This window comes from Podarcis muralis, chromosome 7, assembly GCF_964188315.1.
Source record: "Podarcis muralis chromosome 7, rPodMur119.hap1.1, whole genome shotgun sequence".
Taxonomy (NCBI): Eukaryota; Metazoa; Chordata; class Lepidosauria; order Squamata; family Lacertidae; genus Podarcis; species Podarcis muralis.
In genome coordinates, this window is record NC_135661.1 from 29,264,802 (window position 1) to 29,290,379 (window position 25,578).

Genomic DNA, 25,578 nt, shown 5'->3' on the forward strand with positions numbered 1-25,578 from the left:
CGAGACACCTGAACAACTATCATTATGGATGAAGAAATGAGTTTGAAGATAAAGTTTAATGGTTGATTGGTTGGTTGGTTTTGTGGGTGGGGTAAACTTTGTACCCCCTAAACTCCAGTTTTGCTCCAAATGTCCTACTGGATGATGCTGTGAACCACCCTGAGATCTACGGATGAAGGGGGTATACAAATTAATTAACCTCTAAAAGAAGCTGAATTATTTGTGGAAGGAAGGGCGAATTTTGGAAGGTGATTTTGCAAAACAAACCAAAACAAAAACCAATGCCTTTCCCCCCCCTTCTCTGACTCACCCCCCTCTTCCTCTCCATCCATCTAATTCAAGGACTGAGGACCTGTAGTCCTCCAGATTTTGCTGTACTACAGCCCTCATCACCCCTGAACAAGGACTACGTTGGTTATCCAACAGAAGTAGGAGTTCCTCAACATCCTCCCACCATCCCTGTTTGAATTTAGACCATGTGCTTTTGAGATGCCTGTACAATATTGTTACCCATCCTAAGCTTCAAATAAAAAGGCATGTGTGTGTTCTATTACAGAAGTGGCAAAACACCAGACCCTCTCCTTGTTTCTCCACCAGACATTTTTTATAACTAAATGTTTAGGAATCCTGATTTGTAATCAATTATTACAAAACAATCTGAAGCAATAACATCAGGTAAGGAAATGAAAGCAACTCATTACAATAATTTAAATTCATCTGAAACATGCTTAATGTTAGTTGTTCCAATGCCACCTCTGCATGCAAGCAATTTCAGCCCTGCTGTGATAAGCGCCTTGCGTAACTGCGATAATCTAAAACAGATTAAAAACAAAGGTTCGATAGATTAATGTAGCAGCAAATGTTTGGCATTTGCAGAGCAAAAGTCGTGCTCGCTTTCCCTCTTTTTCTTTTTCTGCGTAAACTAGCAAGGCATTTTAATTAAAAGCATTGGGGAGCTCCCTTCGATCACAGCAGGGGTGCGATTGGAAAGTGTGGGAGGGATTTCACTGGGCGGACAGATTGGTGATTTGGGAATAAAAATGGCGGAAGAGAAGGTACGTACCAGGAAATGGACACATGGCGTCTGCCCTGCCCCCAGGAAATAAAACAGACTTCGGCTGGTCAACAGGAGATTTCAAACCATTTCTCAGACACAAAGGCCACAGGGATTAGATGCCGATCGGAGGAGGAGGGTCTGCAGCAAGCAGAAAAATCGACTGGCATGTGGCAATGTGTAACACACAGCAAGTAAGTCTAGCTACATCTGCAGCCCATAATCAGCCTTTTCTTTTCATATTTTGAGTGGGGACAATAATTTCAAAACAATGCTTTGGATGGTTGTATTGGCATCTGCGGGTGTTCCAAGAGGAAAGTGGAGGGTTTTTTTGAAGGTGTGGGGGAAACCCCATCCCAGATTAAAACAAACAAAATGCCCAGTCAGTATTGGTATCCCAACATGGGACCTGAGTGGATGCTATATCACCCATGTCGAAGGATAAAAGGTAAAGGGACCCCTGACCATTAGGTCCAGTCACGGACGACTCTGGGGTTGTGGCGCTCATCTCGCTTTATTGGCCGAGGGAGCTGGCGTTTGTCTGCAGACAGCTTCCGGGTCATGTGGCCAGCATGACTAAGCCACTTCTGGCGAACCAGAGCAGTGCACGGAAACACCGTTTACCTTCCCGCCGGAGCGGTACCTATTTATCTACTTGCACTTTGACGTGCTTTTGAACTGCTAGGTTGGCAGGAGCAGGGACCGAGCAACGGGAGCTCACGCCGTAGCGGGGCTTTGAACCGCTGACCTTCTGATCAGCAAGCCCTAGGCTCTGTGGTTTAGACCATAGCGCCACCCGTGTTCCCTCTGTTGAAGGATACAGAGGCTCTAATAGCCATATTAATAACCATATAGGGCTATTAATGGCAACTGAAGCCTCAATCCCTACACTGAGATGTCTCAGATACAGGGGGGAAAGTCATATTTGTATCTTATGTTGTGGTTTTGTGCTTTTCCAATGAGCTTTGCAGACACAGTCATAGGCTATTTAAGATGCCTGCTTGATACCAGGCCAATGGCTTTTGGCCATGCAAAAAACTGAAAAGTTGTACCCTCTGATTTCCTCTGTAAAAAAATTGCAAGACCGGCAATTTTGCCAAATCTGAAAGAATTGAGCAGAGACCAATATTTCCTAACAAAGCACCACCTTTAGACAAAAATCATATTCTCTCCCCCCACCACCACTTTTTTAAAGATAGAAATAAACCGCAATGAACCCTTTCCAGCCAATGCACACCTGCCAGGGAAGAATACAGAAAGAGGAGCATAAAAATGGAAAGGCACCTGTAGGAAACGGTTCTCCACAGTTCACAGGTACAACAGGAAAACACAGACACACAGATACGCCCTTCACCCCCACTTCCCCAAAACTGCCACTCTATGGCTCCCCACGCATTGGTTGGCTGTGGCTCATATTCCAGCATCACAAAGACAGGCACACAATGAAATGGTTGAAAAATCCTTGCCAATCTTCTGCCCACCAGGAAGCCCACATCTTGCACTTCAGCTAGTGTCCGCAACACCCATACAGATTTCCACAAGAGTATCCCCCCTCCCATAGATTGCAACTAATCCCCCCCCCCCAATTCCTGAGGACCTTGCAGAATCTGAGTGGTGTCCCCTTTCCCTATTTAAGTTCAGTTCTAAATTTGGACCAAAAGGGACGAAGCAGTGGTGTGGAGATTTCTCAGAATCTTAATTGGGTTTAGTAGATGAAGTTCAAGCATGTTTCAAGTATGCAGCAAATGTTTGGTTGGAAATCTTTGCACTGATCACCAGCAAAACTCTTCTAAAGCCAGACTTTTTGGGGACCAAGTTGCCTCTCACTCTTAAGCCAAATAAAATGATCGTAGCATCGTTGTATGTACGCCGATTGCATTGGGACTTGTGGGATACTACAATATCTGTGGACAGGCAGGCAAGGTTGAACTTAAAATTGCCTTTGTGACATAGCCATCAGTTCTCAATAATCAGGTTACATCCATAACATCAAATTCTGGATGCAGTGGGCATTTTTTGCCTGGGAAGTAAGATGATTGAGAAATTTTTCCTATGTGAAATGGGAGTTGGCCATGGAAGCATGGCAACAGCATGACAAAGGTAACATGCAGATTGGGCAAAAAAAATCAAGGAGTGGCTGAACAACACATGGTCATGTTTGCTGGCTGTGGCCTTAGTGGGATGGTCAAAGGGAATCAAAAAGATATATAGAGAACATATAGAGTCTGGCGGGTTTCAGTTCCATCAAGCAAGAATTCGATGAGTGGGATAGGACACACAACTTGGCAAAATTAAGTTGTCCAAGGGAAGCTTCCAGAGGAGCAAGGGCAACACTCATCTGCCTGGAGTCCTCCAGATGTTGATCACCCCCTGAGCTTAAGTCTAACAACATTTGGATGGAATTGGGTTGGAAGGGTGCTTTATATCTATATATCGGGGTGGGGAATCTGTGGTCCTCCAGATGTTGTAGGATGTAGGTCCCCTTCAGCCCCAAGAACATGGCCAATGTTCAGAGACTGTGGGGATTATAGCCCACCAACATCTGGGTGTGTGTGTGTACAGGTTAGCCAGTTGTGGTCTAGATATTTACAAATCTTAGAAAGTGCTCATACATGTTGATATAAGAATTGAACAGGAGTTCCATTCCTGCCCCCCAAACTTGCTTTTGGTAGTAGCATCAACAACAATGGCATGGGACTGCCTTCCCCAGCCTAGGACCCTCCAAATGTTTGGACTACAATTCCCATCATCCCAGACCATTGGCTGTGCTAGCTGGGACTGGTGGGAGCTGGAGTCCGCCCACTTCTGTAAATGCCAAGATGGGGAAGGCTGCGTTTATGCCTCTCCTAGCAATCATCCACGTCTCCTGTGGGAGGGAGGGAGGGGACTCACAATGGATAGTCATGATTCCAGTGTCAAACACACATACACACACACAAACGTTGACAAAACCCTCAGAGTTGCATGCAATTGGCCCCTAAGCAACTGAGAGTATATTTCATCATGGCTGCTTTGCGAGTCATTCAATCAGATGCACTCAACAGATTACAGGCTTCTGAGAAAATGCTTAACATTTCACATTTATGGGGCAGTATTCAACCAAGTCCTACACTGATTCAGTGAACCTAAATTACCCATGTCTATTAACTTCAGTGAGTCTACTCTGAGCAGGATTAGTGTTGAATACTACGCTTGGTGTCTATCTTGCCCTCCCATATTCAGTGTGATGAAATCTCAAGCTGGACAAAAGAATCCCCATCCCACAATCTCACATTAACCACAGTGCTTGCAAAACTTCACTTCACATTAATTAGAACCAGTAGAACAAATATTGTGCATGGGAGACAGAGGAGGAGTTGTGGGTGTGTGGGTGTATTTGTGTGTGTGTTGGGTTGTCCCAGAGATCCTTTTCAAACTGAGAAAAAGATAGCTTCAGAACGTCCAGCAAACAGGACTATTTCAGACAATAAATTTTGATGTCAAGTTGGAGGAACACACCACAAAATGATTCCCCCACCCCTCAAACTTCAAACTGAAAAATTATCTTATTATAGTTTCTTCAGGTTTATTGTTCCCCTTCTCATCCCATCATAGAGGTTGGAATGTAGAGAAGTGGTTTAATAGATAAGGAGTGAATAGTGACTACCATAGCTTGACACTCACTCAGAAAACTAGTCACCAAAGGGTTGTCAGTTGTTTAGATTCACCCTGAGTTACACTGAATGGAACATGAAGTTGGGAAGAGAGATCTATGATCAGTTTTCTGGATCAGTCCTGGGACAGACTAACGTAGGGCAACACTTCCTGGCAGACTATGACACACAGATTGGTTGCCTCTCTGTTTTACAATGGGGGGCACTGGGCTGTTGTCACATCTAATACAGACACACATTGAAATCTTTGCTCTAGTGTTGAGAATTTCAACATGTATCTGGCTCAGGGCATATAGGATAAAACTGCTCTTCAGGGTGTACATACAGGATTAGCCAGTGTGGTGCCCTCCAGAAGTTGCTGGAAACCACCTCCCATCATCCCCCCTTGACCATTAGCCATGCTGGCTGGGAGTGTTGGGAGTTTTAGTCAGTGGAGACTGGAAACCGCTGGGACTGGGAGAGTGGAAGGCGAGGAGGCCAACACTTGGAGGAACCAGAGCTAATGGCAGACAGAGCCTGAACGAATGATAAGTAGACAGTCACTAAGGTGTAGTGGTTACAGTGTCAAGCTAAGAATCTGAAACCAGGGTTCAAATCCCCGCACTCAGCCATGATGCTCCCTGGGTGACCTGGGCCAGTCCCTGCCTCTCAGCCTAACCTAATTCATGGGGTTGTTGTGAGGATAAAAGAAAAAGGACTACATGCACCACTTTGAGGTCCTTGGAAGAAAGGTGGGACACAAATGCAATAGTTAAATAATAACTATTGTGCCGCCTTCTCCCTGCTGAGTTCTGTAAAGGCAACACTCAGACTTAGAAGGAGGGAAATGGCAGCCAGTGCTGCTCCCATGGGCTGGATGCAGTTAAGAAGGCAGGTGGTGAATGGCTGAGGGTAAGATGGGGTTGAAGATACTGGTTGAAGTCCAGCAAAAACTGGAGGGCTCCACATTGGCTACCACTGGTGTACACAGAGATGGGCGTGGTCCTTTTCAGTCAAGGTATGGGTGTAAACATATAGGGGAAACATTCAATTCTATCTGGACCCCTGCTTTTGCCAGCTTTTCTAAGTTTCCCTCCAGAGGGGAATGGGACGATGTGGAAGGAGGCACTTAACGGTTTTACCTTACTTGTGCTTGTGTGGGAGAGACAGACAGACAGAAAGAAAGAGAGACTCTATTTTGCTCATCATGTCAACCACCAAATCCAATATCCACTAAATGCAAATGGATGAGTCCGAACGTGCTCCTGCTTTCTTACCTATTTCCATTGAAGGATGTTTTATAATCCCCTGGGGGAAGTATCGTCTCCTCCGCGTAGACCGGCACTGGCGTCCTCACACATTCATGGGAACACTGTAGCGTCTCATTGTAGGCCGTGAATATATCCAGGTTGCTAGGGACTCTGGCTGGGGTGAAGTCCGTCAGATTCTGACAACTCTCTTCCTGCTGGTTGATTTTACGCTGGTGGCTGTTCCTCCTCGTGTTCCCACTCTGGGCACAACTGCAGGTGGAAGAGAAGAGATTTTGAAAAAAAAGGAATGGGGTGGTCCTCCAGGAATGCAGCTCGGACACATTTTACCACATCGTAACAACTAAGTTTCAAGGGATGCGGGTGGCGCTGTGGGTTAAACCACAGAGCCTAGGATCAGAAGGTCGACGGTTCAAATCCCTGCGATGGGGTGAGTTCCCATTGCTCGGTCCCTGCTCCTGCCAACCTAGCAGTTTGAAAGCACAAAGTGGAAGTAAATAAATAAGTACTGCTCCTGCGGGAAGGTAAACAGCATTTCCGTGCGCTGCTCTGGTTTGCCAGAAGCGGCTTAGTCATGCTGCCCACATGACCCAGAAGCTGTACGCCGGCTCCCTCGGCCAGTATAGCAAGATGAGCGCCGCAACCCCAGAGTCGTCCACAACTGGACCTAATGGTCAGGGGTCCCTTTACCTTTAACAACTAAGGTATTGTATTCAAGAGAGTAAGCAGTGCTCCATGTTTGGGTAGGCAAAAAAAGGACCAACTGCAATGTGACTCTCAATGAGACTTTGCAAAAAGTACAATAATTCTTCATCACTGTGTGTGTGTGTGTGTATTTCACCCATGGGACTATGCATTGTGATGGCCACCACCTTGGATGACTTTAAAAGAGGATTGGAGAGAAGGCTACCAAAGGCGACCAGCCATGGTGGCTATGCTCTGCCTCTAAGCTCAGAGGCACTAATGCTTATGAATATCAGTTTCCGGAAACCAGAGGGAGGGAGAGTTTTACTCAGGCTTGGGTCCAGCTTGCAGGTTTCCCACAAGTATCTGGAAGGTCACTGCGAGAAAAAGATGCTCCGGAGGGTAGGACCCGAATCAATGGATTCAAATTACTAGAAAATAAGTTCCAACTAAACATTAGGAAGTTTGTAAGAGATGTTTGACAGTGGAATGGACTCCCTTTCTTGTGGTTAGAGTGGAACCTTTTCTCTCGGAAGGTGGTGAACTCTCCTACATTGGATATTTTTTAAGCAGAGGTTGGGTGGCCATCTGACAGGGATTCTTTAGCTGAGATTCATTCTATTACTAGGCGACCATGGGCCTGGTCCAGAATGCTTTCCTTATGTTCTCATAAGGAATTACTTGTGTTACATGTTCAGTAAAGGAGACCCTCAGAACACCAGACCATTTGACTGAAAGGGAAACTCCCTTTAAAGTTGTCAAGGGAGTTCAGGACCTAGTCCGTCAACTGGCTCCTCCAGTTAGAACCATAACATTGTAGAGGTGGGAGGGACTCTAGGGGTCATCCCCTCCAATCCACTGAATGCAGGAATAAAATCTCCAGACAGCCACAATATCTAATAAGTGACCTTGGGCCAGTCATAATGCACTACTGTAAGTTTGTTGGAGGAAAAAGTGGATTTAAAACAAAATCTAAATAAATAAGGAAGAAAGATATCAGTTATGAAAGAACAGCAACTTGGATTCCTGAGAGAGAAAACTCTATTATCTCCTGCTAATTATACCTGCAATTTCAAATTTAATTATTATCCTCCAGTATCTGAGTAACATTGGCCTCTACCAAGTGATCAGGTTTCAGAACTATTTTTTGTGTGTATGTATTTATCTAGCATAATCAAATTTGAATTTTAAATGGAGGCCTTAATAAGGAAGGGAAAAATCACAAGCCTGGAGTGCGCAGGGAAGAAAGCACCTTGGATTTGGTATTCACCAGGATCTTTCAGAATGCAGAATACATCTTGCCACTCATGATAAACTCCCCTAAAGTGGGAAAATATCTAAAAATTTGGAAAAATCTAAAATTACTTCCACAGCATACACCAAAGTTTGATTTCTTCCACTTATCTCGCTGCACCCTGCACCATGCTAGTGAATAGTGTCAAAAAGCAGTCACTGTGTTCGTGCATATACACAGGGATGGGATTTCCTGAAAATTTAAATGTGAATTAAATAATAATATTTTTGCATACATTTGAGTCACTTCGTATACTGGGGTTACATTCCAAGGATAGTGCACATATGAAAAAATTGCATGCAGCCCAAATTACCCTTTTCTGGCTGGCAAGTATGGGGAAGCCCCATGGGGAGACCTTTTTCGGTGTCTCTGCTGCTTCCCCTCACTCCCCACCTGTGAGTGAATGGTAGAAGGAAGGAGGAGGAGGGAGGGAAGCAGAGAGAGGAAGGCAGACATGTCCCAAAAAGGCCAAAGAAAAAGGCTGGAATGGCTCCTGGAATGGAGTTGCAACAGAGTTTGCATAGTTGAAATTGCGTAAGTTCAATGCGTGTTAGATGTGACTCAACTGTACCGCTTTATTGCCAAAAGTGGTTTACAAGTATAAAACCAATTACTAAAATAAACGAGCAAGCAAATAAACAAACAAATTTAAATCGCCAATAAAACATGGATTTCCCCCCATTTCCTGTCTCACTCCTTGATTTGGCCAAGAAGAGAATTGTTGTTACTAGCTTTGCTAAAACGGCAAACGATTCTTGCACGTTATCTACGCTATTATATGCATTATCATTCCTAATATTATAGCATATTTTTAATATACACACCCACTCGCCAGATTTTCTAAGACAAACAACGCGTAAACAGATTCACAAAACAAACAATGCTAATTACTTTGCACAAATACCTCTGTGTATCCATAGCTGTAAAATCATGTTGCAGAATTAAAGTGACTTATGGGACTTAATCGCTTAATATATAGATATAAATATAGATATAGTTGCATATAATGTTGCATGTAATGTTCCATAAAATTGGATACATTACATAATCAGATACTACATAAAACCAGTTCCCGGTCAAACTGAAGCTTCTAACTGCATTCAGCTGACCTACTACATTCCAAGTACTGATTCTTAAAAAATTATATTCCACTCTCCTTCCACGGTGCTTGCGAAGGGTGTGTGGAAATGGTTTTCCCTCTCCACATTTTATCCTCCTAACACTCCTGCAAGGAAGATTATTATGAGCTATTTGGTGGCAGCCAATCCTGTGTGAGTAGCCTTCCGCTCTTGCAGTGCACCTTACCCTTCCTGTTTTCTCCCCCATCCAGAATCTTCTCCAAAGAGATATCCAAACCTCTGGTGCAGAATATGAGATTGTAGGCAGGAGGCTGCATTGGAAAGGAGAGCCAACTCTCCAAGTCTCCCTATTTTCCAGGGACGTCCCTGATTTAGTGAAGCCGTCCCGGTTTCTGAATTGTTTTATTGTGTTTTTATATGAAGCTGCCCAGAGTGTCTGGGGCAACCCAGTAAGATGTGTGGGGCATAAATAGTGAAATTATCATTATGGAATGGGATGTCCCTGTTTTCATCAGAGAAATGCCAGAGGGCATGGGAGAGGAGTGGGGAGTTACACTTTGCAAGCAGGGGTCTGTTGCGTGAGCAGAATGACAACATTGGATATGAGTTATGGTGACTGACCCAAGTTAGCTTCATGGCTGAGAAGGATTTGAACTGTAGAATCAAAAAACTGTAGAGTTGGGCTGAACTCCAAAGGTCATCGAGCCCAACCCTCTGTGATGCAGGAATCACAGCTAAGGAATCCCTGACAGATGGCCACCCAACCTCTCTTTAAAAACTTCCAATGAAGTCCACCACCTTTCAAGAGAGAACATCCTATTGGTGAACAGCTCTCACCACCAGGAAGTTCTTCCTAATGTTTAATAGGGATCACCTTTGTTGTAATTTGAATCCAATAGTTTGGGTTCTACCTTTTGGAGCAGCAGCAAACAAGCTTGCTCCATCCTGCATATGGTAGCCCTTCAGATATGTGTAGATGGCTCTCATATCACCTTTCAGTCTTCTCTTCTCCAGGCTAAACATCCCCTTCTCCTTCAACCATTCCTCATAAGGCTTGGTTTCCAGGCCCTTGTTCATCTTGGTTGCCCTCCCCTGCACACCTTCCAGCTTGTTCATCTTCTTCTTAAACTGTGGGGCCCAAAATTCAGGCCTCAGGGAATTCATATGTGGTAATGTTCTAAGAACACAAAGTGACGTTTTAATTCAGTTGGTTGGTTGTTTTCCTGCTGCTGCTTTCCTTATAACATCCAAGTAGGATTTGAGCTCACAGATGCCTTTGAATTGGAAGATGGTTTTGGGGAAAACGCTGGCATGTTTCACCCTGGGATTTCTCCTTAATCCCTTTTGACAAGCCCAATGGGGGCAGATGGGGCAACGGAGAGCGATCTTCCTGGATGACTTTTCCAATTTACTTGCAGTCTCTTCACCTGATTCAGCCCCCATCACTTGAGGTGAGTGTCAGAACAACCGGGACAAATTATGCCACAGAATGCCACAGGTTTGAAGCTATTAGGGAACATATTTTTCAAGCAGGGAAGAGGCCTGGGAGCAGCCTTCGAGAGAAGGAAAGCTGCACAACCGTCTAACTCCTTTCTTTCTCCCAGAGGTGCATCGCATTATTAGAGTGAGTAAGGCTGACCTCAAAGTAGGTCAGATTGACTAGGAAAATAGGTAACGGCAGCAGTGCCTGGAGCTAAGACGTAACCCATTTTACTATATGCATAGTGGATGTCAGAGAAGAAAGGCCTGCAAATGAGGCTGGATGAAAACAAAAAAGCTTGGAGATGTGAGGCATGTAAAACAGTCTGGTCCTTGCAAGGCATTTAGGTGGAGGGGAGGCTCTCCTCTTGAGTGCGGTCATTTCCATTAATTGATTGGGGAAATGCATAAGAAATGTTTTTTTAAAAAAACTGGGTACATTTTCCCTGAACTCATTAGAAGCTCAGAGGAGACTGAATCTTGCAAAAGAAAGATGGGGCAATTGTAACAGAAATATAGGGCAAAGCAGCAAGGGAGGGAGGATAATCTGTCCTTGGAGGATGCTGCCCCCTGTGTCTCTGCATGAGTCACAGTTCTGGTCTTGCTTCTTCCCAAACAGGAAATGAGTCATTTTGCCTCCAGCATTGAATCAGGCACATATGGATATTTTGCTCCACCCCAGTGAGGAGGTGCCATAAAAAAAAGAAAAAAAAGATTGTTCTTAGGGAAGTAAGATTGACACACACCTTGTTCCTGACACAGAGCGTTGCCCTTTAAATCTCTAGCTACTGTAGCTCCTCCATGCCCGTCTGCATTCCTGTCATGTGCCATCCTCCCTCATATTTTTGTAATGATGAGCAAGCCTCCTGGTGCAGCAGGGCTTTTGCCAGTGCTCCAAGACAAGACCAGCTGTGTTACTATGTCTGCTTTGCCCAAAATAATAGACCTCATAGAATCATAGAACTGTAGAGTTGGAAGAGGCCACAAGGCAATTTTTTTTGCGGGGGGAGAGAGGGCTTAGCTAGTCTAACACCCTGCAAGGTGGGAATCACAGCTAAGGTGTCCACCCAAACTCTGTTTAAAACCTCCAATAAAGAAGGAGGAGGAGGAGGAGAAGGAGTTTGGACTTGATATCCCACCTTTCACTCCCCTTAAGGAGTCTCAAAGCAGCTAACAATCTCCTTTCCCTTCCTCCCCCACAACAAACACTCTGTGAGGTGACTGAGGCTGAGAGACATCAGAGAAGTGTGACTAGCCCAAGGTCACCCAGCAGCTGCATGTGGAGGAGCGGAGACGCGAACCCGGTTCACCAGATTATGAGTCCACTGCTCCTAACCACTTCACCACGTGGCTCCCAGCTGCTGGTGAAGGAGAGTTCATCACCTTTCCACTGCTCTTACTATCAGAAAGTTCTTGCTAACACACATACAAACAGCCACCTCACCACCACAAACACCCACCCTTCCTCCCCACTCCTGCATGGCAGTAGGGAGAGTCCATCCTTCCCATCACACTGCCCAGCATATCAGCTCTGGGAACAGTGGTCAAGGAGGAGGCATGCAGTGGGATCTCAGTGTCTTAGTCTGTAACAATCTCCCCATCAGCTGCTCTGCCCAGTTAATTGGCACTGAGGACAGCTGAGGAGCGTTCCCATCTGAGGACTTCAGTCAATCATCTGGGCAGTGGGGAGTGTAGAATGGGTCATGGAGGCCACCCTGAAGTCAGTCAAGAGCTGCACGAGGTCTACATCCCTCAGATTGCCCATATGGGTCTTCAGGAAATCAAATCAAAGGGAAGAACGTGTTCTGACCACCCAAAGAGAGGAGGAGTCCACCCCACAATTCCATGCAGGTTGATGCTGAAGGGTGGTCAAAGACTAGGAGACTAGGAAGAAAATCAATGACTTAGCAGAGAAATAACGAAGAAACCGTGACCTGATCCAGATTTTTGCATTGTCTCTTAAGAAAATCAGATGGGCCTGCTGGATCAGGTGAATGGCCCATCTTGTCCAGCATCCTGTTCTCACAGTGGCCAACCAGAGGCCTATAGGAAGCGTACCATCATGACCCAAGCACAAAAGCACTCTCCTCTCCCCCATTTTCCTGCAATTGCAATACAGAAGCATTCCTGTCTGTGACAGTAGAAGTAGGATATGAGCATCATAGCTAGTAGCCTTTGATAGCTTTGTCCTCCATGAATTTATCCAATCCTCTTTGAAAGCCTTCTTAGTCTTCTTCAAATCAAACAGCCCAAGTCTCATCAAATTTAATTCACGGGACTTGCTTTCCATACCACTGGCTAAGGTTCAGGTTGCGATTGACTCGCCAATAGCCTTAGTAGCCCAGTATCCTCAGCTGCTACACAGTTCCCTCCTTTCAACCCCCATACAGGGCAAACTCATGTGGTGGAAGATCCTTACCAATTTTTTAAGACGAGCGTCGTTATCAGAGCAGCAATGACCATGATGAGGGAGACGGTGATGGTGATAATCTGATGGACGGCCAGACCTGTAGAGGAAATAAAAATAAAGGGAGAATGGAGATGTATACTGGAAGCAAAAGAAATCTTGAATATGCAGTGAGTGAACCAACCCTCCCCTCTACAAGCACCTAGACCCGAGTGGGATGGGATGTCCAAGCTTCTGCTTGGGCCATCAACAGTGGAGGCTGGTGACACCAGCCTATCTGTCCTCATGAAAATAGGGCATTTTAAAGGTGGGAGAGGTTGGTTTTTATCTATTGTTTTATTTTATAATGGTATTTTTTAAAATTATTATTCTAAGTTGTTATCTTCCCTTCATCCTAAGGTCCCAGGGTGGGTTAAAACAATTCAAAATACGTCATTGAAGTATAATTTTTTACTTATTTATTTATCTAACATTCTTATCCTGCCTTTCTCCCAAGCTGGGATTCAAGGTGGCTTCCACCATTTATTTTCTGCTGCTAATGAGGAACGGCCAAAGGAGCTGGGTATGTTTAGCCTGGAGAAATGAAGATTGGTAGATGATATGAGAGCTACCTTCAGATATCTAAAGGGCCGTGCCATGGAAGATGGAGAAAGCTTCTTTTCTGCTACTGCTGCAGTGCAGGGTCTGAACCAATGGAATAAAAAAAAAATATGAAATCACAGCTAAGCAATAAGAATAACTTTCTTGCAGTAAGAGCTGTTTGACAATGGAATAGATGGCCTTTGGAGGGTGCTGGGCTCTTCTTCATGAGAGGTATTTAAACAGGGGTTGGATAGCCATCTGCCTTGAGCTGTGATTCCTGCAATGCTGTGGGCTGGGCTGGATGACACTAGGGGTCCATTTGAACTCTACAGGTCTATGATTCTATTTTAAAACATCATTATAAAATGCAAAAATTATATACAGTGGTACTCAGGATCATCTGCACCGTTTCCAAAGGCGTGTCTGAACAGGAGGGTCTTAGCCTTCCAGGCGAAGGAAAAGCAAAGAAGACTTAATTTTAGTTTTAGTTTGATCCTGAGCCCTCAAGTGTTTCTTTGTGGCATAAACACAGCATCTGTGCTTCTGTTTGTAATGGACCCTGTGAGTTCAAACCCTGCATCCAGCCTTGCTGGGGCATGGGGGTGGTAGGTGTGCTGTCTATGGGGGCCTAGACCTTATCCTCTACAAATTGTTCCAAGAGGGATTCTTCATAGATGAGTATAGACAGAGGGTCCCATGTTGTTGTTGTTGTTTAGTTGTTTAGTCGTGTCTGACTCTTCGTGACCCCATGGACCAGAGCATGCCAGGCACTCCTGTCTTCTACTGCCTCCCGCAGTTTGGTCAAACTCATATATTTTAAAAAACCTGTTTATTGATATTAATTCATAGCTATACAAAAATACAAACCCATTACAAAGTATATTTTTTTATAATATTCTAAGATAAAATGGCCGCTTAGTCTAAAAAAGAAGAAAGTCAAAAAGAAAGAAAGAAAGAAAGAAAGAAAGAAAGAAAGAAAGAAAGAAAGAAAGAAAGAAAGGAGAGAAAAGGAAAACCCTTCTTTGGCAGTGCGTCCCAGACTTGATTCCCCCACATTTCGTAAGAAGGAGAAATCCAAGACAGGGTTAGCTCAGAGGAAGCAGGTATCACACTTTGCAGCTTCAAACCAGTCACCCTCTGCAGCTGATGGCTGTTGTGACATGTTTTAACTTCCGAGGATATTTCCTGTGCCATTCAGGCAGAGAAGTGTCATAATAGAGAGCAGCTATTTTGCTACTTGTGTCTTCCTTTGTCTTGCCGCAGAGGACCACCATCGGCAAGAGTCATTCATGTTGATTAACTCCTCTCTGGGCCATCAGAGATACTATATGATCAGCTTAACACAGACAATTGGAGCAATCTCAGTCCCAGAGAGCACTAGAGCATTGCCCAATCTTCTACTGCTTAGGTTTTCAGGTAGAAGCTAGCCATTTCAGTTGGATCAAATTGTTACCCACCCCTCAAAAATCTATTCCTCTTCACTGCCATTATTTCCTCTCTCTTTTTCAGATGATAGTTATTTTATTTATTTACTGCATTTATATACCAACCCATTTCTCCAAGGAGCTCAAGGTGACATACATGGTTCTCCCCACCCCTCATTTAATTCCCACAACAACCCTGTGAGGTAGGTTAGGCTGAGAGGCAGTGAGCGGCCCCCAAGCTCAACCAGTGAGCTTCATGGTTGAGTGGGGATTTGAACCCTGGTCTCTCCTGGTCCTAGACCAATGCACCTCAACACTCAAAAATAAGACAGCTGTAAGCTGCCTTCTCTCAAGCTCAAACTTGGGACCTTCAGATTATGAGACTGAAGTCCTCCTGCGCACAACTTTTATGGCTGCTTCTTATGCCTTCTTGCATTAGTCACACTGATAGTTCCACCCACTTGGCCATCACAACACTGTATAGTCAGCTGGAGTTGCCTGCATTATGACATACTGAAGACAAGTGAGGGCAATGGCTTAGGGTAATTGAGGGCCATGGTGAGTGATGTCAATCTCAGTATACCACCTTTTTTCTCTTCTTGCAATGTGTGCTGGGGGAAAGTCACTGAAGAAAGGAAGTGTTGTTTGCAACTGATGAAAATTTTCTTTCGGTTGTACCTGATCACTCCCTGTCCTGTTACACAGGTGCAGAAGAGAGTGAAAGGAAGGGTCAGCAGCAGTGATTAATTGTAAGAAGCCCACAATCAGGTCCCAAGTGCAAGAGCACTCCAGTATACCTGAAGGAGTGTCTCCACTCCCATCGTTCTGCCCAGACACTGAGGTCCATCTCTGAGGGCCTTCTGGTGGTTCCCTCACTGCGAGAAGCCAAGTTACAGGGAACCAGGCAGAGGGCCTTCTCGCTAGTGGCACCCACCCTGTGGAATGCCCTCCTACCAGATGTCAAAGAGAACAACAACTACCAGACTTTTAGAAGACATCTGAAGGCAGCCCTGTTTAGGGAAGCTTTTAATGTTTAACAGACTAGTGTATTTTAATATTTTGTTGGAAGCTGCCCAGAGTGGTTGGGAAACCCAGCCAGATGGGTGGGGTATAAATAATATAGTAGTAGTAGTAGTAGTAGTAGTAGTGGTGGTAGTATCATCCTTTTCTGTGGTTTCCAGCAACTGGTTATCATAAGTATACAGCCTCCAGCCAAAGTATCATCACCATGACTAGTAGCCACTGATAGCCTTTACGTCCTTGAATTGGTCTAATGACTTTCTCTAATAACCATTTGTCTAAACGATGATTTGTCTAAATGACTCAGGCCCCAAATACCCGAAAGACCTCCTCCTTCCCCACAGAGCCTCCCAAGTGCTAGGATTGGCAGAGGGGGTCCTCTTGGTAGCTCTTCCACCATCAGAAGCTCAGGGTGATGATGGCTCAGAAGAGGTGTCTGGCATCTTTGTGATTCAGTTTTCAGCAAATGCTGAAGATGCACCAGAGATGTGTATCTCTAGTACCCTTGGAAGGTGGTGGACTATCCTTCACAGAAAGTTTCTAAACAGAGATTGGATAGCCATCTTTCAAAGCTCCTTTAGCTGTGACACCTGTATTACAAGGGAGTTGGACTCAATGACCCTTGTGATCCCTTCCAACTCCATGATTCTGTGACCCACCTTATTTCTTTTAATTTTTATTTTTGTAAATCCACTTCTGAGCTAGGGAGGAGGTGGGGTTGCGGGCTTCACGCCCCTCCCCACACTCGCGGGGGCTGGCTCCAGCCCCACGTGATAGCAGGGAATCCTCGGCCGCGTCATACCCCGTGCCAGCCAATCGGCGGGCGTGGGGTGTGTGGCCTCGCCTACTTAGGTCTGGCGCTGCAGGGGACCTCCCTCTTTCCTGCACTGCAGCTGACCCGGTTTTCCCTACCCACCCACCTGTTAGGCTAGGTTCTCTGGCGTTGCTATGAACCTCGGTTGGTTGCTGTCAAGGGGCCTGGTAGGAGTTTTTCCAACTGGCAGATTGGCTCCAGCCATTTGGTCACAACTCCACAGTATGGGTGGTAGGCATTGGCTGGGGTGCAGTCAATGCAGTTATGCAGTTATGCAGTTATGCAGATGAAGGGGGAGAAGGAGCGCCATCACCTTCTCCCAAATAAAGGGTAGTCCGGTAAATGATTCCGGGGGCGTGGCCTTGTCCTAAGCCTATGGAGGTGTGGGTCCACGGCACGCCCCCACGCGGTGACCCCGGGGGAGGTCCTAGTTGACGTGCCTCAGCAGGACTCCTCCCACTAGTGGTTAACCCTCACCGGCCAGGCCAATGGCAATGCCTAAGCCAATACCGCTCAATTCCTGTAATCAATAAAGTTGTGGCCTAATTTGACCCATTAACTCGAATTCTTGTGTCCTGTGTCTTTATTTCTATGGGGGGAGGCGGGAACTTGCCACGCAACTGTTTTTAATATGGTATATATTATGGTATATATATGGCATATAATATGGTAATATGTTTTTATATCTGTGCTGTGTTTTAATTGCTGTGACCTGCCCTGGGATCTTAGGGTGAAGGGTGGATGATAAACTGTAACAAAAAGAGGAAGAAGAGGAAGAACCATAGAGTTGCCCGGATAGCTCAGTCAGTTGAGCACATGACACATAATCTCAAAGTTGTGAGTTCGAGCCCCACATTGGGCAAAAGATTCTCGCATTGCAGGAAGTGGATTAGATGTTCCTTGTGGTCCCTTCCAACTATAATTCTATGATATGATACCTAATAATATGTTCCCAACAGCGCTGGCAATGACTAATACCTACACCACCTAGGCAATTGGGTGATGTTGGTAGTAGTAGCTGAGATCCCTGCAAATGCCAGCAAGCAGAGATGCCTCTTAGGGAGCACCATGGTCTCTTCTGCCAAGACGCATCACAAGTATCAATCAAAGGCTCAGAGATGCGGATGCTGGCAATCTCATATAATGAAAGCCAAGGTCACCTTTGTTAGCGTGAGTCACTGAGATGACTGCTGCCAAGCTGTTTGGGTAATGATAGCTGCAATGGACTCTTTATTTTCTTGCTCTCCTTCAAGTTGTTTTGTTAGGTCGGGTAGTCTGGAGGAATAACAGGCGTCTCAGACACGTACAGAACATAACACTGCTAGGGATGGGGCTCCAGAGAAGGTAACTACAGTCAGGGGCTACGAGAGCAGAACCGCTGACCACCAGAGAATTTGCCAAGGCCATCAGAGCTCCCTAGCTATCAGGGAAGAAAATAATAATAATTTTTTTGGGGGGAGTAGGATTTTCAAGGGGGTTGCTAGGACTTTTCAGCACAAAGCTCAGTATTTTCAGCAAAAAGTTCTGGATTCGGACCTCTGATCCAGATTAGGGAACATTTCAGTTCTCTCAGTTTTTCATCTCTACAGACTTAAATTTACTTCTTCATATTTCTGCAGTCATTTGTGAAATTTCTTTTAAAAAAAAATCCTCCTGAAAATTCATTGGCTTTTTGGTGCAAATTTCTCCTAATGAACAGATATTTTTTTTTGGTCTGAATTTTGTTTTGACAAACTGGCAGATTTTTGCAAGTGATATAGGGCATTTTGAAAGTTGTTTTTTCACAGATACAGTGGTACCTCGGGTTACAGACACTTCACGTTACAGACGCTTCAGGTTACAGACTCCGCTAACCCAGAAATAGTACCTCGGGTTAAGAAATAGTACCTTGGGTTAAGAAGAACTTTGCTTCAGGATGAGAACAGAAATCGTGCGGCGGTGGTGTGGCGACCGCGGGAGGCCCCATTAGCTAAAGTGATACCTCAGGTTAAGAAGAGTTTCAGGTTAAGAATGGACCTCCAGAACGAATTAAGTTCTTAACCTGAGGTACCACTGTATCTCCATTGGTATGCATGCTTTCCCCTAATACATGTATTTTTTCAGACATTATTTGGTTGGAACACGGCATTGCAAAATTAAGATACATGCAGGTTTTGAAGGATGGCTGTTTTTTGGTTCTCATACTGTTTTGGAAAGCACAAAGTTGATAAAATTACCTTTCGATGGAAACTGGATAGCTCAGAAGCAGAGGCAGTAATGCTTCTGAATACCAGTATCTGGAAGCCACAGGAGTGGAAGAGTGCTCTTGTGCTTGAATCCTGCTTGCAGACTTCCCAACACAGAGTGGCCACTGTGAGAACAGGATACTAGGCTTCTTATGCTCTTATGGGATGTGCTCTTAGTCATGACACCGCTCCCTGAGCCCACCCAGTTACCACAATTTTTTATATTGTTATTATGATTTAGTGATAGTTCCTTTTAAAAAGTTCTTTAGAAACTTAGTTGTAAATCACCTAAAGCAGGCATGTCCAACTCCCAAGAGACTGTGATCTACTCCCAGTATAAAAACAATGTTGCTGAGCTTTTTTTAGGGGAGAGAAAGCCTATATTTTTGGGGGGAGGGGAGTTGTTGAGCTTTTTCTAGGGAGAGAATCACTCACCTAATACAGCATCGCTACTGTAAACAACCAGACTGCAGAACTCACCACCACACATAGAAAAAGATTAATGCCCATTTGACGCAACACTGAAACATGGAGAAAGTGCCGGGGGGGGGCAGAGCCTTTCACTGCTTTTCTTTTCTTTCACAGCAATTACTGTTGGACATCCCTGACCTAGAGATTGCCCTATATAAAGCAACTGTATAACTAGCACTAATACAAAATTCTACTCAGAGCTGAATCATTTAAATAAATGGAATTCACTAACATGCCCGGTAACATTCACTAACATTCTGTCATTCTGTGATTCTATGAACATGTCCATTAATTTCAATTCTTCTACTCCAATTTGAACTTGGTTTGACAGAACTCAACAACATCATCATCATCAACAACAACAACAACAACACTTCCATAAACAGAAACAGCATACCAGATGCTGTGGGCAAGCAAAAGTGATGAATTCCGTTTTCATATTCTACTTGTGAACTTCCTAGACACATCTGCTGCCCACTGTTGGGCGCAGGTTACTAGGACTGAATGACAAGATGTGCAGATTGACTGGGGTCCCACTATCAAATATAATTGCTGGTCTCTCATCAACATTTTGATAGCCTCTCCTCTCTTCCTCTCCCTTCTGGAAACACATACATTAATATATTTTTTACAGCAGCACACTTTGCCTTTTTATCGCTTTAATTGAACATAATGCCAGGCGCAGCCAGCCAGATCAGCAACTGTCCATAAAATCCTCTATTTGTTTCCAAAGCTGAGGGAGGAATGACACGTTCCATCTCAGCCTCATGCCTTTAAAGTCTGGCAGCTGCCTATGCCAGTCTCAGCCAGGAGGGAACAATTTGAAAGATTGGAGTTTTGAGCAAAAGGAGTGTTTATCCTCCGCAACTCCCTCCAGCCCTATATTTACATTGCAAATCCCTTCTGGGTGGAAAACATTTGGAAGGTGGAGGGTAGGATTTGCAGAAGGGGTAGTGGCAGACAGGAGAAGGGTCTCTCCACTGCATATTGCACCCTCCTTGCTCAGTTTTCTCAGATGGTTTTAAAAGCACAAAGCAGAAATCAAAGGTGTGGTTTTGCGCTACTACAGGGCACAGGGACTCCCAACTCCCATCAGCTCTTGCCAGCATGGCGATTGGTCAGGGAATGATGGGAAATGTAGTCCAAAAACATCTGGTAGTCCAACATGCGGAGGACCACAAGCTGAGCACCTTACCAGTAGTAGTTACTCTCCTGCAATAGACATCTGGTTGGCCATTGTGAGAACAGGACGTTGGGCTTGATAAGCCTTTGACTAGATCCAGCAGAGCTCTTCTAGTATTCCTAAGGGTTCAGTTTTGGAGAAAGGCTTATAATGGCAGTGAGGGGCTGCTCACACTAAGGAAAAGCCCTGCTGGATCATGCTGAATGATTATTTAGTCTAGCATCCTGTTCTCTCAGTGGCCAACCAGACGCCTCTTCTGGGAAGCCCACAAGCAAGACCTGAATACAAGAGCACCCTCCCCTCTAGTAATTGGGATTCAGAAGCATTACTGCCTCCTCCCCCTAAGCCACCAGTTGTGTTGATGGCCTCAGTGACATATTCACAGCAGTGGAAGTCTGGCTGGTGTCCCTCATTCTCCCCTGAATGCCTCTAGAAGGGATAGTAGAAGGGATAGCATTACCCTCTTCTCCCTTACAGAACTACTGAAGGAGTCAAACCGCAGCCCAGCTAAAATGCCTTGGCCCCTCTGTATCATATACTGAATTGGGAGTTGGGTTTGTGGTTTGCCCTCATAATATGGCCTTAAAATCAGTGAGAGAAAGAACAGAGGTGGCAGGGGGAGGGGTGATGTGTTTGCAAACCATTTCCTGCACTGGCTCCCGGTGCAGTACAGGGTCAGGTTTAAGGTGCTGGTTTTGACCTTTAAAGCCCTATGCGGCCTAGGACCCATGTACCTATGGGACCGCCTCTCCTGGTATGCCCCGCAGAGGACCTTAAGGTCCACAAATAACAACACTTTGGAGGTCCCGAGCCTCAAGGAGGTTAGATTGGTTTCAACTAGGGCCAGGGCCTTTTCAGCACTGGCCCCAACGTGGTGGAATGCTCTGTTCACAAGAGACTAGGGCCCTGCGGGACTTGACATCTTTCCGCAGGGCCTGCAAGACAGAGCTGTTCTGCCTGGCCTTTGGTTTGGACTCGGTCTGACCCTTATGTTTGCATTTTAACCTGTATTTTAAATTGCCCCCCCCCATTATGTTTTTACTGTAATTTTATTGGTGTTGGCTGCCCTGAGCCCAGCTCTGGCCAGGGAGGGTGGGGTATAAATAAAATCTATTATTATTATAAGAAGAAGAAAAAACCATAAGGCAGCTCTAGAGAATGCAAATGTGTGTCTTTTCAGAGAAGGCGTGCAGTTCTGGAAGACATGGAAATGCAGCTTGGCCATTTTGCCATGAGGGCTGGCTTGGGTGTCCTGATGGCTTTGCTCAGCCTCCATGCTTGGAGGCAGTAACATTTCTGAATACCAGTTGCTGGAAACAGCAGGAGGGGAGAGGGCTCTTGTGCTTGAATCCTGCTTCTAGGTTACCCATATAGTTGACCACTGTGAGAACAGGATGCTGGACTAAATGGGCCATTGGCCTGATCCAGCAGGCTCTTCTTATGTTCTTTCATGGCCATGCCTTCGGCTGCTTGGGATAATTGTTGCTTTAATGCTCTCCCTTTAATGAGATATGGCATTTGCCGCTGTTCCACCAAAAGACCTTCCCCCTGGGAACTGCTGCCCAGGAGCTTGAAAGAGTCGCAGTGGGGAAGATATTGCCTTTCAGCTTCCAAACGGGTGTCCCTTTTCCTTCCAGCTCTCGAAGCAACCTAGCAATTTCCTCAAGCTTTCCTCAGTCCATGGAGACTTTAATGAACCACTGAGATAACCACTCTCCTCCCGCTGCCAGGCTGCATTAAAACCCCAGTCGGCTAGCAGCTGGACCCTAACTTAGCTTGGAGGTGTTTCTCTGTTTACAGATGAGGCTCTTCCGCTCTTGCACTCCTGGGAGTAAATTAAACCAGGAGATTTGACACAGCTTTGAGCCTGGCATGTACCGCGAAAGGCTGCATAAAAAGCAAAAAGGTGTTTCAGAAGTTCTGAGCGTTAACAAGATTTACCTTGAGACATTACTCGTTACTTTGAGAGCTGGAAGCATAACTGCAGCATCAATTTGCCTGCCCTGGAGTTCCAGGGACCTCCCACCACCACCATCATCTGTATTAAGAACATAAGAAGAGGTCTCCTGGATCAGGTCAGTGGCCCATCTAGTCCAGTATCCTGTTCTCACAGCAGCTAACCAGATCGCTGTAGGTAGGGTTGCCATATTTCAAAAAGCAAAAGCAAAATTCCTGACACCCACTAAGGTGCTGAGCTGTGTTTTTTTAGGAAGATACCAAGATGGTTGAGCTCCCCCCAATACCTAAAGGTAAAGGGACCCCTGACCATTAGGTCCAGTCGTGGCCGACTCTGGGGTTGCGGCGCTCATCTCGCTTTATTGGCCGAGGGAGCCGGTGTACAGCTTCCAGGTCATGTGGCCAGCATGACTAAGCCGCTTCTGGAAAACCAGAGCAGCGCACGGAAACGCTGTTTACCTTCCCGCCGGAGCGGTACCTATTTATCTACTTGCACTTTGATGTGCTTTCGAACTGCTGGGTTGGCAGGAGCAGGGACCGAGCAACGGGAGCTCACCCCGTCGCGGGGATTCAAACCACCGACCTTCTGATCGGCAAGTTCTAGGCTCTGTGGTTTCCCAAAACCTACCCCCCCCCCAATAGTGATGTTAAACTTTGGGAGCTGTTTCCACTGCTTTTTCCATTGTATTGCCATACATTGGGGTTTTCCCTGACGTTTTGCGGATTCGGCAAATTCCCCCCGACAGTTTTTACACCCAAAAACCAGGACATGTCAAAACCAAGACGTATGGCAAGCCTAGCTGTAGGAAACCCACGAACAGGACCTGTGTACAAGGCCACTCTCCCCTCCTGTGGTTTCCAGCAACTGAAATTCAGAAGCCTTCCTGTCTCCGACCACAGAGGCAGAGCATAGCCATCATGGCCAGTAGCCATCAATAGAATTCTCCTCCATGAATTTGTCCAATCCTCTTTTGAAGGCATTCAATTTGTACCCACCCAATTCTACACCATGACCCCAAGCACTGGGCCAAACCTTCTGCTGAGCTCTCAATCTGACACCTCCTAATCAGAAGCAGTTATGGAAAACAAACCCCCCTGCTTGTGTTTCCATCACACACCCCTGTCTTCTACCTCTCCCACCAGCACTATCCAGTGACTGAATGTACTGTGCTGTGTTAGGTCAATGAGGTGCTGCAATGGAATGACCTGCTGCCCACACTAAGCCTCTAGTTTAGCTTTTGAAGAACTGCTACATTTATAGGATGTTGACACCTTTTTCAGTTTGGTGCTGTCCACACTGGGTTAGACAGGGACCACTTAAGAATAGATTCTACCCCTGGCAACTCCAGGTAGGGCTGGGAAAGACTCATCTGCAGAACCGAGGAGAGCTACTGCCACTCATTGCAGGCAGCGCTAAGTTAGATGGACCAATGGTCTGACTTATTACAAGGGAGCTTCCTGTGTTCTAGGCTGCTGAATTAGTCCACTCTTTCTGCCTCTTGGGAAGTTCCATCCTATTAACACTATTGGTTGGTGTAATGAGTTTGTGATTTGCATTACACTGAGGACTTATCCACACTTACTTTCCCTCTGCTCTTGCTAGGCATGGTCCATGCTTTAACGCTCCATGTCTGAGCATCCCCCCCCCCCTTTTTTTTTTTTTTTTTTTTTTGCTCCAGAGCTTTCCCTGCAGAAAAGACACTCTTTAAAGCTCAATCAGAGCAAACAGCAATCCATGGACACTGAGCTTTTAAGAGATTCTCGGGATCATCTAGTCCAACCCCCTGCAATGGAGGAACATGCAGTTGCCTCATACAAGAATCGAACTTGTATCCTTGGTATTATAAGCATCATGCTCTAACCCAACTGAGTTGTCCAGGCTGAGTGATGGAACCTGGGATCTTCTGCACACAAGGCAGATGCTCCACCACTAAGCTATGGGTGCTCCTAACAAGACACAGGAGGCTACTTTGCACCAAGTCATCTAGCTCAGTAATTTCTTCACAGAGGCAGCAGCTCTCCAGGATTCCAACTAGCTGCCTTTTCCTGGCCCCTGCTTGGAGATGTCAGGAGTAGAACATGATACTTTCTGCATGCAAAGCATGGGCTCTATCACTCAGTAACACCCCTTCCTGTTGCTGCTCCAGGCTCTAAAAGAGAAGAGGCTGAAGGTACCCATGATCTTCATTTATGAGAGTGAAAAATATTGCTTCTTCATACTCTCAGGTCAGTGTTCTGATCCCAGAAATAGGTTATTGTGAATTTCCAATAAAATGAAACAACACCACACAAGTTGTTGTAGCAATCCAGCCTATTGGGCGATGGATGGATGGCTTCAGACTCCAGGTGAGACATCACAGTTCTGAATCATAGAGAGAGAGAGAGGCAGTAAAAGAGAAGAATGGTCCACAAATCCCTACTAACCTTAATGATCAGTGCGGGAAGCCTTGCTTGTGATTTCCCCACCAGTGATAGTTCATCATCTTCTCTTTTAATGCCTGAGATAGGAACATAGCTGTCAACTTTTCCCTTTGCTTGCAAGGAATCCTATTCGGAATAAGGGAATTTCCCCTTAAAAAAGGAAAATGTTCACAGCTATGGATAGGAAATGTCTCAGTGGGTGTTCAGATAGGAAATTCCCTCCCTTGGGAAGTGTGACTGAATGGTCTTTAGACAGCAGTTCAGAACATCTATCTTCAACCAGGCGTGTGCATGTGTGGTTTAAAAAAATATTGAGTTTCACTGTATTATGGTATGTTGGGGACTACTCTGGGTTCTACTGAGATCAGACTCATCATTATCATGAAGAGTCCAGGGAGGAAATTTTTAATCTATTCCTTTTCTTATGCTATTTTCACACCATGCATTTTAAAGTGCTACGATACCACTTTAAACTACATAGCTTCCCCCAAAGAATTCTGGGAGCTGTCATTAGTTAAGGGTGTTGAGAACTCCTAGGATATCCCAGGCATAGGCAAACTCGGCCCTCCATATGTTTTGGACCAC

At 45.4% G+C, this 25,578-nt stretch overlaps 1 protein-coding gene across 4 annotated transcripts in view; it reads right to left on the bottom strand.

Annotated features, from left to right (window-relative positions):
- AJAP1 (adherens junctions associated protein 1) overlaps positions 1 to 25,578 on the bottom strand; it is a 120,872-nt gene that overhangs the window by 17,235 nt on the left and 78,059 nt on the right. For 3 of the 4 annotated variants that reach the window (XM_028740443.2, XM_077931465.1, XM_077931464.1), the window contains exons 3-4: positions 12,910 to 12,997; positions 5,964 to 6,206 (exon numbers count right to left, since the gene is read on the bottom strand). In XM_028740443.2, coding sequence (XP_028596276.1) covers positions 5,964 to 6,206; positions 12,910 to 12,997 — 331 coding nt within the window. Of the gene's footprint in view, positions 1 to 1,063; positions 1,196 to 5,963; positions 6,207 to 12,909; positions 12,998 to 25,578 lie in introns of all 4 variants that reach the window. The other variant, XM_028740441.2, reaches the window with a different exon arrangement.